This window comes from Colletes gigas, unplaced genomic scaffold (assembly GCF_013123115.1).
Source record: "Colletes gigas isolate AHSC1104 unplaced genomic scaffold, ASM1312311v1 Colletes_gigas_Sc00025, whole genome shotgun sequence".
Classification (NCBI taxonomy): Eukaryota; Metazoa; Arthropoda; class Insecta; order Hymenoptera; family Colletidae; genus Colletes; species Colletes gigas.
This window is the reverse complement of record NW_025106654.1, coordinates 1,634,797-1,647,249: the sequence shown is the minus strand read 5'-3', so window position 1 is coordinate 1,647,249 and position 12,453 is coordinate 1,634,797. Positions and strand designations below refer to the sequence as shown.

General features: G+C 43.7%; 1 protein-coding gene across 1 annotated transcript; it reads right to left on the bottom strand.

Moving 5' to 3' along the window:
* Nucleotides 1–4,508: 4,508 nt before the first annotated feature.
* On the bottom strand, nucleotides 4,509–8,730 carry LOC122401461 (heart- and neural crest derivatives-expressed protein 2-like). Its single transcript, XM_043403602.1, has 3 exons — nucleotides 8,399–8,730; nucleotides 6,957–7,684; nucleotides 4,509–5,293 (listed from the first exon to the last, which is right to left on the bottom strand). Exons 1-3 carry the CDS (start codon nucleotides 8,481–8,483, stop codon nucleotides 5,159–5,161), a joined length of 948 nt encoding a protein of 315 aa, XP_043259537.1. The 5' UTR covers nucleotides 8,484–8,730; the 3' UTR covers nucleotides 4,509–5,158.
* Nucleotides 8,731–12,453: the final 3,723 nt, after the last annotated feature.

The following is a 12,453-nucleotide window of genomic DNA, read 5'->3' as shown; positions in this document are numbered from 1 at the left end:
GACTATTTCTCTCGCTTTCTTTCATTCGATTTGATTCGAGACGCGCAAACATCCGCCCCCGCCGTGGCGAGGCCAATCTCGACTGCTCCCCGACCGATTCGTTTCAATTTCGATCGAGATCCACGCTCATCCATACCTAATGAGCTTTCCGCTAACGTTTACAACCACCGTCCCTTGCTTCTTGGATTTCCGACACGGAAACGCTACCACCGTCAGATTCACCGACTCCTTCGGGATCTCTTGAAATTTTATCCTCCATTTGTTTTCATCGCCTTTTCTCTTCCCAGAAGGGCAAGATTCTCTCTTTATCCCTACACCCCTAAACTTAACACGAACTTTAATCCAGATAGTTCCTAAGTGAACTCAGGACGATGCGATACTAATGAGAGTTAATTTAAATAACGGTAAATTCTGTTGTAATTTTAGCCTCGTTTGGTCCTCGGTCGACCTAATCTAGATCAAAGGAGATCAGTGATTGCTAATCGGTGATTTTGGAGACGAATGTTCGTCGGGTGACTCGCAGCTTTCGAAAATTAGAAAATGTCGAGGATTGTTTAGGGATCGATCTAGCGTCCTTGTGCGTTCTGCTTCCTATCGAGGAGAATTAATCAGTCCGGCGCGTGACGCGTCGCGACGCCACGCTGCGGGCGTTCCAGCGGGCGGACAATCTGTTCTCGATTAAGCTTGTCAATTAGCCAATTCAATTTCGGGATCAAGCAGATCAAGTCGCGCGAGAGGTCGGCTCCGTCGCGTATAAAAGATCGTCTGTGCTCGTCGATCGGCCCATTGCTTGGCTGATGCGCCACCGAGATTCCATTTACGTTAACGGCACGGTTAATCAGAAAACAAAATAAAATTTAACGTTTATAACTCTTCGACGATCGATTGTCCATTCGCGTAAATTCATTAAATTCCGTATACTCTGTTAACGACCAACGTAAATTAAATCTGTCCATCGATGGTCTCGCGTACCAATAATAGTTGCTTCTTTCGGCAGATCTGGATAGTGACAGACCCGATTGACGACTGTTTGTTTAACGAAATGTCGAGTGGCACTATATTATAGCCGCATCTACGTACATACGCCATTACTGTACTCCGCGGCGTGTTCTAGAGCACAGTTTCGCCTCGTAAATTCGAAGCTACGCGTGTATCTTCCTCGCCTCTTCTCTCCGTGCTTCCTCTACGTACACACAAATTAACAATATTTCCCCAACCTGACAGGAATTATTAAAACTTCCAAAGCTCGATGGCAGATTCCAAATTTAAAGATCTCGTCCAAGGTTCAAACTTGATTTGGTATTTTTTATCGGTGTACAACCACTGCAAACAATAGTTTCTGTTCCCGTCGAACGACATAAGCGAAAGAAGAGAATTGCTCGGGTCGGAGCAATTAGGGGGCGGCTCGACACATGCACGGGTCAGTTTTTCATGCGACGTCTAAGTGGTCGTGTCGTAGTTGGTCGCGCTTCGACTTCTCGTACTTACATGGACCTTCGATACTTGTCAAAGCAAACAAACGTCCGCTTCATGTTTTTTTTTTTCCTTCCCCCTCCGGTCTCGTATGCGTATTCGGCGAACGCGACACACGCGCGAGCACACATGTCCTACCCGTGTTCTACGGTGCTCCGAAAAATCTTCCCACGTGATGACGTCTTTTGCTTTTGTCTCTTCTTTTATTCTTTCCGTGCTCATTTTCGTGCCGGGGGCTGTCGGAGGAAAAGAGAGAGCGAGCAAAGTTAATCGAGGGCGAAAATGAACAGATCGAGCGAACAACAGATCGTTTCTGGTTTATTCGAATCTCCTCCAATACTCGTGATCGATCGAGCTTCTGACTATCGTGTCCAAACGTTGATTTTTCGGAAATCCATTCTCTCAATACTTTCGAGAAATCAACTTAAAAGCGTTGAAACTGATGTTTTCGATTTCTTCTATCTTGCTACCAACTTCTGTTCTCGCAGTTGCGTTTCCTCGATTCGAACGTTTCTAAATCGACGTTCACGTTAATTTCTAAATTCGTATCGAAGCCGCTGGTATTATACAATCGAGACTAGTATACATCTTAGTGTTCCCCAATGTTACGCCGGATATCGAAGAAACTTTTCGCTTCTATGACCAAAGTATACTCGAATAGATTTATAATTAAAATCGGCATCGTACAGAATCTATAATAGATATTTTTGAAGTATTCTGTATAGGAAAGAAGCAATTGCACGGCTCTATTTTAGAACGTCGATAGAAGTAAGCAATCTTCTCTTAAAGAAGCTGTAAAGGTAAAGCGTATGTATTTGGGAAAAGTTTCGATACGGAGCGTTGTTTGTGCTCGGGTAACATTTTGACAAGGAAGCAACGATTTGTTCGCTGCTACCGAGAATAACCGAGTTCCGTAGATACCGCTGAGTGTTTATATCGTCGATTCGGGGTTCGGAAGTGTTCTGGGTTTCGTCTCGAGAAGAGTTTACAGAGCGGCACCGATTCACCTTCTCGCGTTTAACACCTCCAAGCCCGGGCTCCCGGGGCACCACGTGCCTCTTTCCTCCCCTTTTCACCCTTCTTTCTTTCTACGTTTATTATACATCTACACAGGATCGAACCAGACTACCCATTCATCTCTTTCACTACCAACGAATTCTTTCCTGCGTAATTTTAATCCTTTTCAACCCTTATGCACCAGGCTATTCCATATTTCTTGATAAAGAAACATTTTTAACCTTCTTCCAACATCGCAAACACGCTTTGGATTTCCAATTGTATCTTGACTTGCGTTTTCAAAAGAGTACAATGAACTTTTATTTATTCTTGATCGAGTTATGTCATCGAATTCAAAGGGTTAATCTCCCGTTCTATGTTTGATAATAATTAAGTAGTGAAATCGCTCGGCTCGATCGATCTCTCGGTTTATACACAGATTAAGACGAGACAATTTTCGATCGTTCGTATCAACGGACGAGACGGCTCGTTTACGTCATACAAGATCGACAATGTCGTCAGCGCGAACTTATCGAATCGCTTTAAACATTGGAACGACGACGACGGATAGAGACGCATTCAAAAGACACCGCAGATGCATAGTGTACTCGCGATCCGTCATCGAACGATCATTCCTCGGTATACAGAGTGTTCGGCCACCCCTGGGAAAAATTTTAATGGGTGATTCTAGAGGCCAAAATAAGACGAAAATCAAGAATACTAATTTATTGATGGAGGCTTCGTTAAAAAGTTATTAACGTTTAAAGTTCCGCCCGTACTGAATTTTTTTCTCGAAAATGCGAAAGATTTCGGGTGTATGTCTATTCACCAAAAACGAGTGAAATTGACCCCCGCAATCGAAAATAATTTTTCCAGAACGATTTCAAATTTTTTTTTCGTTGAAAGATTTAGGCACCTAATTAGATTTTCGGTAAGGAATTTTTTCCCCGAAAGTGCATAGGATTTCGAGGGTATGTGTAATGACCAAAAATGATTGTAATTGACCCCCTCAACCGAAAATAATTTTTCCAGATCGTTTTGAAATTTTTTTTGTCGTCGTAAAATTACACACCTTCTCGAATTTTTTTCTAGAAAGTGAGTAGGATTTCAGGGATATGTCTATTCCCTAAAAATAATTGTGATTGACTCCCGCAACCGAAAATAATTTTTCCAGATCGATTTGAAATTTTTTTTTGTCGTAAAATTTCGGCATCTAATTAGATTTTCGGTAAAGAATTTTTTTCTCGAAAATGCATAGGATTTCGAGGGTATGTGTAATGACCAAACATGATTGTAATTGACCCCCGCAATCGAAAATAATTTTTCCAGATCGATTTGAAATTTTTTTTTGTCGACGTAAAATTTCACACCTTCTCGAATTTTTTTCTCGAAAGTGGATAGGATTTCGGGGATATGTCTATTCACTAAAAATGATAGCAATTAACCTCCGCAACCGAAAATAATTTTTCCAGAACGATTTGAAATTTTTGAATTTAATTGTTAATAACTTTTTAACGAAGCCTCCATCAACAAATTGGTATTCTTGATTTTCGTCTTATTTTGGCCCCCAGAATCTCCCATTAAAATTTTTTCCCAGGAGTGGCCGAACACCCTGTATATTTAATATTATTATCAAAATCTCTGCCGTTTGAAATACGAGAAACTCCGGGACGCGTTGCACGACACCCACGAGGAATCTTCTCTTTCGCGTCAGGAGCGCGCGAACATTCAAGAGGCTACCGTGGATCTGGCATTGGCGCCAGGATGTCCAAGAAATCCGAAACTGTCGCTGCTGAACAATGCTTTCCCAGCGTGTGGCCAAGGAAAACACGTTTTTCACGCGAGGGAAAGTCTCGACGCGTCGCAACGGACAGGATCCTAGTTTTTTAATCTGTATCGAATGTGAAAACGAAGCGTAGGGACCAACGAAACAGAAATAACGGAAAATGCAACGCGCTTAGTTAAACTTAGCAGCTTAGAAAGTTTACGCGTGGTCGATAGCGTAGGTACAACAGAAGAGTTTAAATTATGATGCTCTGTTTATTGCTAGTGACTCTTTATACATCGCTGCTCGCCGTACTTTATACAAAAGTTTACAAGTATCTTAAACCGATCGGCACCCTAAGTTCTAAACAATACTCGAGAAACTTCTTCTTTCGTAGCAATACTCGGAAAAGCCAAATGCTGTTCGAACAGTTTTTCAAAAATATATTCTTACTTACAGCTGCCTAAATAGCATGACGGTGGAACACCGCTCTTTTTGTTTCTATAGCACGTTTTCCCGTTTCGAAGGCGCGCAAATAACGAGAAATCAGCATAGAGGGCTAACGTTTAGTTATCTACACTCGCAAAACGCGTATTTACAAACGGTGGGTGGTTACTCTTTTTACAGCGGAGTAGAAACAAAGTCTCCTCGAGACCTGTAATTTGGTTCGAAACCAACTTAAATGTGCATCTTTACCAGCCAGTTTACGCTAATTAATCCTATCGATGAATAAATTAAATTTAAAGAACGACGGCCAAAGAGGCGTCGCGAGATAATGGACGCTCACGATGGTTCACGATTCGGGGAGTATCGAACTGTTCGACCTGGTTCTCGTATCCCCAGGGTTCGCGTTCGATTCGTTTCGATATCTCTGGGTCGAGTAGCAGCCATCGTTTGGTCAGAAATAGATAGGAATCGGTGATTTTATTGCATCTGGCTGGCCTGCGATTCCTGTTTCAATTCGAGGGCCCACATGTGTTGCGGCCATCCGGTTCGCCCTTTGCTCTTGGACGATTCCTCGGACACGAGACTCGAAGCTGAATGTAAACACGACTCGTTCTGTAACAAACAAAAGGGACAATCCTTTACATATTTGTACGAGCACATTTACAGTAAACCTTGTTACTGTAGTTAGGAATGTAATCACAGACGAGTTATACGAGTAGCCTATATTTCTGGGGCTCTAGAGACCTATTACGGTTTTCGTGTCACATTCTTAGAATTTCTACATATTCCTCGCCAAAATACGCGTCGTTTGCATTTTGAAATATTAATATCCTCCAAACTGTTCAGAAATTATGACGTTTTAAAGGTACGCATGAAATTTCGGGGAAACATTTCCGGTAAGGAATTTTTTACTCGAAAGTGCATAGGATTTCGGGGGTACATCTATTCATAAAAAATGATTGCAATTGACCCCCCTAGCTAGAAATATTTTTTTTCGCCAAAGAATTTCTCCACCTACTCGAATTTTTTTCTCGAAAGTGACCAAAAATTATTGTAATTGACTCCTACAACTAATAATAATTTTTTTTGAACGATTTGAAATTTTTTTTTTCGCCGAAAAATTCCTGCTCTACCTCGACAATCAGCAATTGAGATAATAAGTATTTAGTTAAAAATTGGATGAAGCACAAGTTCTTAGAATACAGAGTAGATATAATAGAGATTAATAATCGGGAACATTCAAGGGAGAATAGCATTGTCGGCAAAGGTCCCTGACTCCTCTAAAGGAATGATATTGTACAACGTGGGTGGCGAGGAATCGTGGAAAATAGGGAAAACCACAAACTACAGGGTTCGTTGGAAGCGTACAGTTCAGAGAGCAGAATTGAAAATGGTTCAAAATTTGTACTAATAGTTGAAAACCTATGATCAAAACTGCAATCTGTATTTCCTTTGTCGAAAATTGTTTTCTTCGTCTCGGTTGAATGCTGGTTGGTTCTTTTAAAAGTATACCTGCTAATGGAATTTTAAAAATACTGTTTATTGTAGGATCGTGTGATCTATCTATCGGAATCGACCAAAGTTTATGCAGTTAAATACTAAAGTCACTCGATCAGATGCTCCACTAATTGTTCCGAGCAAATTATCCTATCTGCATCTATAAAGATAAAATTATTTTCTCGTATAATGTTCTAAAGCTACTTTAGAGAAAGTTGGTCATCGAAGCTCAGTGAACGTTTAGGGACGCGCGAACGTGGTTCATTTCCTCCGAAAGAATGTCGAGGTACGATGACGAGTTTAGGGTCGAGTGCTCGAGCGGCGACGAACGAGAGATCCAATTAAGGAGGACGATGTTTACTCAAAAGCAACGCTCGCTGAAAGTGTTCCGAGAGAGGAGAACAATTTGGAAAAGTCCACGAGGAAGGCATAAATTTGTCGTTCAAGTGCAAGCAGCGTCCGAGCAATTTGTCCTGTGAAACTAATCGTGAAACTCGAGAGTACCCTCAGAGACCACTTCCCTTCGACGATTCGTAAAAACTACAACGTTTATTCGCGTTTGGAATCTATTGGATCGCCAAATAGGCTATACAGAATGTGTAATTTTAACAAAATATTACAATAAAGAGGATTCAACGCATTGCACCAAGGGGTGAAACTACCGTCGCGTCGCGTCGCACCAGGAACAAAGCCTGAAATGCAACATGGAACCCTCTAACGATCAAAAACAATTCCATTCTTCGCAAAATGGACACAACAGAAATAAACAACAACTAACCTGGTTTGACTGAGCCGTTTTGTTTCGTCTAGCATTGGAGAGGATCTCGGCGCGAAATGTTTGCGGTTCGTCTCCCTCGTCGCTCTCGAGGACCGCCATTAGGTAGCCGATGTAGGAGGCAGCCAGCCTCAGGGTCTTGATTTTCGACAGCTTCGTATCCGCTGGAACGTTCGGTATGCAGTCTCGAAGGTCCGCGAACGCGTTATTTATGCTCTGCGTTCGTCTCCGTTCTTTTTTATTCGCCGTGTTCCTTCTCTTGGGTCTGACAACTATGGTACCCTCCCTGACTCCCTGTCGAAGGTGTTCCGGGAGCGAAATGTCCACCTGGCTCATGGACGAAACCGCGGTGAAATCGTTGTCCCTTCTGTGAGGTTGCTGCTGCTGTTGCTGATGCTGCTGCTGCGGTTGCTGCTGCTGCTGTTGGTGATGGTGATGGCTCTGCTGTTGCTGCTGCTGCTGCTGTTGCTGATGGTGATGGTGGTGATGGTGATGCAGGTGATGAGAAAGCTCTGGCTGACCCGAGTAGATCAGATTCGGATAGTGCTGGTTCATCGAGGGGTGGCCGTATTGCTGTAGGGGTGAGTAGCTGGTCTCTTGGACGCCGATCTCCTCGATCAGGGGTGGCGTCGAGGCGGTAGGACTTCCTGCGCCAGAACTACCCCCGGAGATCCCGGAATCCGCGCCCCAGTACGTCGATTGGCTGTCCGCGTCGGGCACGTGCAGAGGACCTACGCAAAAATGGTGGTTTGTTAACCGCTTATCCCTTTCTTGTTCGAAACGTTCGATCTGGGTGGGTTGAAATCTCCTGTATAATGTTCACCGATCAATCGCGACATATTTGTTTCCGTTTGGATGCTAACTAGGAGAACGCGAGATCTTCGGTGACGTGGTGGCAAAGAGGTTCTTTTTAATAATTTCATTTGAAACATAAGAATATCATCGTACAGGAACATTCAAGATCGTTGGACAGAGGGTTATATATTTTTTGAAAATTTTTTACGTACTGCATTACTTGGGCAACATCTAACTAGTTTTCTATTTTTTTTATTTTAGACGTTCAGTTGTAAGTCTCATTTGGGCTACTCTGTACCAGAGTACGTAGATTATACTTTTGTTTCACTCTAACATGCTCAACGGTGTGAAGTTTCATTTCGTTTACTGTATAAATTTGAGTTTAATATCAAAACATCGTACATCAACTTCTAAGGGGTTTTTGCAAAGGAGAAACTCCCTTTCAACTTGTTCCAAAACGAATCGCGAATGAAATTGATTTTAAACTCTATAAACTTTGTCGAGGGCTCCAAAAGTGGAGTACAACCACCCCCCAGGTCTCCCCTACGATTGTTTCAGCAAGTTTCCGGGACCAGAATCAACCCTTTAACGCGTAGCACATATTTTCGGGGAATAAAAAGGGGAATAAAATTGAGGAATTTGGGACTCACCGTAAGGCAATTGCGTGACATAATTGCAGGGTTGATGCCACTGCGGATAGTAATCCGGCTGCGCCTCGTAGCCCCCCAGCATCATCTTCAACTGAAACTTTCGCACTGTTCACAACAAATTCCACCAACCGATCTTTCTATCCTCCAGTTTCACCTTGTCGAAAATGAACTCGTAACTCTCAAAATTTCATCGTTTCCGTCGATACGGAAAGATGTATTATACGATCCGAAGGAAAGGGTTCGTTTTAAGGGGTTGTAAACCGCGACTGATCGAGATCGAGGAACGCGAGGGGGTCAAAAGTCGCGTCACGGCGTGTCACCGTGGCGGTGCGTTTCCGGATGCGGTCCAAGTGCCACTGAGAAGAAGAAGGGAGATTTCGGTGACGCGTAGAACGCATGGAGCGCGCATATTACATACAATGCGTTATCCTACTCGAGAACGTTCGCGCACTGGATGCTGAGAGGGGCGAGAGGGGGTCGAAGGGCGGGGCGCCGTTTGGTCTACGCCCATACGGGCTTCCCTCGATTCAATTAGTAAATTGAACGGGGAATCAGCCGACGGGCCATGATTTAGGCTACGACCGGGAACGCCGCGACGACGCTCCTCACCGCCATCCTATCCTCCGATTCGCGTTTACTGTCGCGAGTAATCGCGAATCGTGCGATCGCTCGTGGTTCTCCTCGCTTGTTGCTCGTTACCCCCCTTTCTCGCTCAATTTTCATCCCGTTCGATGAACAAAGATATCGTGCAAAAACACAGAGTAGGGGGGATCGAGGCTGACGGTTCCGATCTTGCGAGAATGTTTAAAATATTTACTCCTCTCGTTACAAGATTTAAATCTCGTATTCGAAACTTGCGTAGGATCTACATGTAATCGTTGTTTCGTAAGTACTGTACAGGTTTTCAGACGGTCTCCGATTTTTTTTACCGCGTCTTGCTTTCGACTTATTTTTAATCCGTCGGATTGCAACGAAGCGTTTCTTCGAAGCGTCCTATTTTAAATTCGTAGTCGGAGTTTTAATCCGAGGGCAGCGTCGAGACTCTCGAGTGGCTTTCGATAAAGGTTGCTTCCACGAGCGCCGTAATTAGGGGCAAAAAGAGCTGAAAATAGTAGCGGTCAGCGCCACGATCTTCGGCCGCGACTCCGCGAGCATAAGTGGCTTTATCTGCCTTTTTCCCAGGGCAATGCTACGTCCTAAGGCAAAAAACCATTCATTCTGTCACCGTGGATCACCGTCAACGCGTCGTCGAGTCGCGTCGCGACGGTCAGCTTTTTTTCGACGCTCGAATAGAATACCCTTATCTTGAATTTACGATACCATCCTTCGTTTCTTTATTTCCGTGTCTATTATATCATTAAATAGAACATACTATTATTATTTGAACACGAATCGAGGAGAAAGAAGATTCGATTACTCGAGCCGAAGGGCGCAGCAGGCAGTCTTTGCTATTTCGAATGGAGAAGAAACAGGTATTCTTCCTTCGTTTATTTATTTACGCGGGCGAATCACTCGAACCTAAAAACTATTTTAACGCCACTGGCGTGGGTACAGCGTTCCTCGTTAATAAAAGCGTGTCTCTGTAATGGGATATCGCCAATTGCTCGTTAGATGTCAATTGTTATCTAATTACTTTTTATGGAAGATGATGTTACTCCATTTTGAACGAGTAGAAACATTTCGAATGGATAGGTATACAGTGTGGACCGTTTCGGAGGATGCTGGAACGCGCGCGTCGACGGACATAACAGGTTCAAAGTGAACTTTCGGACGGTAAAGATGATTTAAGGCCAATTTTCCGAGAACGATTGCTTTTCGGTAGCGAGTCACTGTCTTCGCCCTTTCGTTTCGAAGCGCGATCAAAGAGGAGTTTAGGACGATCCGCTGTCGGTCCTTCTTGAAACGCGACACCGTTCGAATTTTTATTAACCCAGATCAGGGATCGCGTTCCCTTAACAACGAGCCACTGTGCACGTTGACCGGCTACGAACAAAAAGGGTTTGTTTATTATTCCAGCAGCGAAGAGTAACCTTTCCTTCCGACGACTCGTCGCACCCTCCTAAATAGACCAACGAGGATCTTCCAGAGACTCCAGGTCCAGCGCGCCACGGGTCTCGATCTTTAAAATTTCGAATCTCCGCGAATTAAAAGTTGCACGGTCGAATGCAACAGCGAATTGAAAACATGGCAATAAACGTTGTCGTTAAAAAGAAAATGTGTCGAACGTTTGAGAGTTGGTTGTTAACCTTGAACGGTGTACCAAGAAGAGAGAATAATGTCCGACGTTTAAGGGTTTATTGTAGCCACCGTTCACGCTTTAAAGGGCTGTCGGAGTTTCATGAATGAACCCGGACCAGCGGACGTAGTAAGCAAGTCGGAAAGGCAGTCTCGACGACCGTGGAGGACTTTATGATATACAGAGGACACGTGTACGGGACGCCGGTGTTTATGTTTGAAATTTGTGACACCGGAACAGATACGAAATCTGGCACGATCGTGGCCCTGCACGCCCTGACGCGCCTCGCCGTGGCTAATCGTTTAGTATGACCACTCGTAGTGTCATTCATAAAACGAATTGTTCCTTAAACGGGCGTAGAAAGACTGTGCTTGCATTCGGGACAAGAACACCCTTAATCAGAGGGATATTGGCGTGGCGAACGCCAACTTCCGGTGTTCCTCTTCGAGGAGCAGGGCATGAAAACGACAAAATGCGTTTGTCTCGAGTATTTTATCGAATAATGTTTCCAACAATTAGATAAATCAATGTTGCACCGATACAATGAATTAAACACGGTGAGAAGTTGTATGGATCGTCCTACGAGATGAGAATAAGTTCGATCCTGTTAATTAGCATTCTTTAATGAGCATACATGATGGTAATAGACGTTTATCGAGAGTTTTGCGATCTATTGGCGGGATCTGAACGACAGTAATGGTAGAGTTGAAAACAACTGCCATTGATGCGAGATCGACGGTTTTATTTTCGGTTTTTCCGAGCCCGTCGACGAGTAACGAGTTCGGTGGCGTGCGTCTCCGTCCTTTCTATAGAAGCTCCATTAATACTCGGTAACGCAATAAACTATATTTAGGGGGCGGCATGGCGTACACGTAGTATGATTTGATATCTCCTGAAACGCCACATGGCCCCTCTGCTCGCTCGCGTTCTCTCTCATTTTTCTTTCTCTCTGTTGTACTCCCATCCTTTTCAACCTCCACTGTCTCTCTCTTCATGGAACTTCACCATTTACTCGTGTAATTTCTACTCCTCTCCGAGAGATTAACTTTTAACGACTATCGATCTCTTTATAAATTACGTTGAAAGTTTCGTTTCTTTTCTTATACCACGAAAATGTAGACCAAGATCAACGATACCGTACGTGCACGTAAATCATGTTTGCAATAATAAAAATTTATATAACAGTTCGATTTTCCTTTGTACGTATTTAAAAAATTTAAAGATCGGACTGGTACGAGGCTTCGATTCACGATGAGGGACACTCGAGGTCAACGATTTATTAAATATTATTTAAATTATTATTCATATTAGACTCGTCTTGCGTACACGTACGTTTAAAATAAGAAACTCTGCTTTGTTGGGGGGAGTATTTCCGGCCGTTTGGAAGGAATTTCCGAGTCGAGTAATACGAATTAGCATTTTGGAAAGCCAGGACGGGGAACGCGAAGCAGCAAAATGAAGAAAGACGGGAAGAGGAACCACGTGTCGTCACGTGGAAAATAAACAAATTCCGGTAGCTGCGCGCCGATAAAGCGCAGAACACCGGTACCACGACCCGTTGTTTACGTCTGTCGAGCGTTTTCTCGAAAAAATAGCCTACTTAACGGGAGGAAATAATAATTAGTGAACGCGGGGCCCCGGAAATTCGAGGCCACGAGACTGGCACGCGTTTCACCCGACAAAAATTATTTGTCCTCAAGTAGGTCACCGATTATGGCCGTCGAAGCTCGAGATTAAGAACCGCTGGAGGCTTTCGAACAGTCGCGATCAAATCATTATGTTACCGTTACGATCGTTTCGACGTTATTAAACCGAGGCA

Bases quoted from the DNA above. Each gene is read 5' to 3' on its own strand.
- LOC122401461 (XM_043403602.1), bottom strand. From the start codon at position 8,483: ATGATGCTGGGGGGCTACGAGGCGCAGCCGGATTACTATCCGCAGTGG. The intron at 7,685-8,398 runs GTGAGTCCCAAA...ATTTTTGCGTAG, and splicing joins TGTCACGCAATTGCCTTACG to GTCCTCTGCACGTGCCCGAC. The intron at 5,294-6,956 runs GTTAGTTGTTGT...TGTTTGTTACAG, and splicing joins AAACGGCTCAGTCAAACCAG to AACGAGTCGTGTTTACATTC.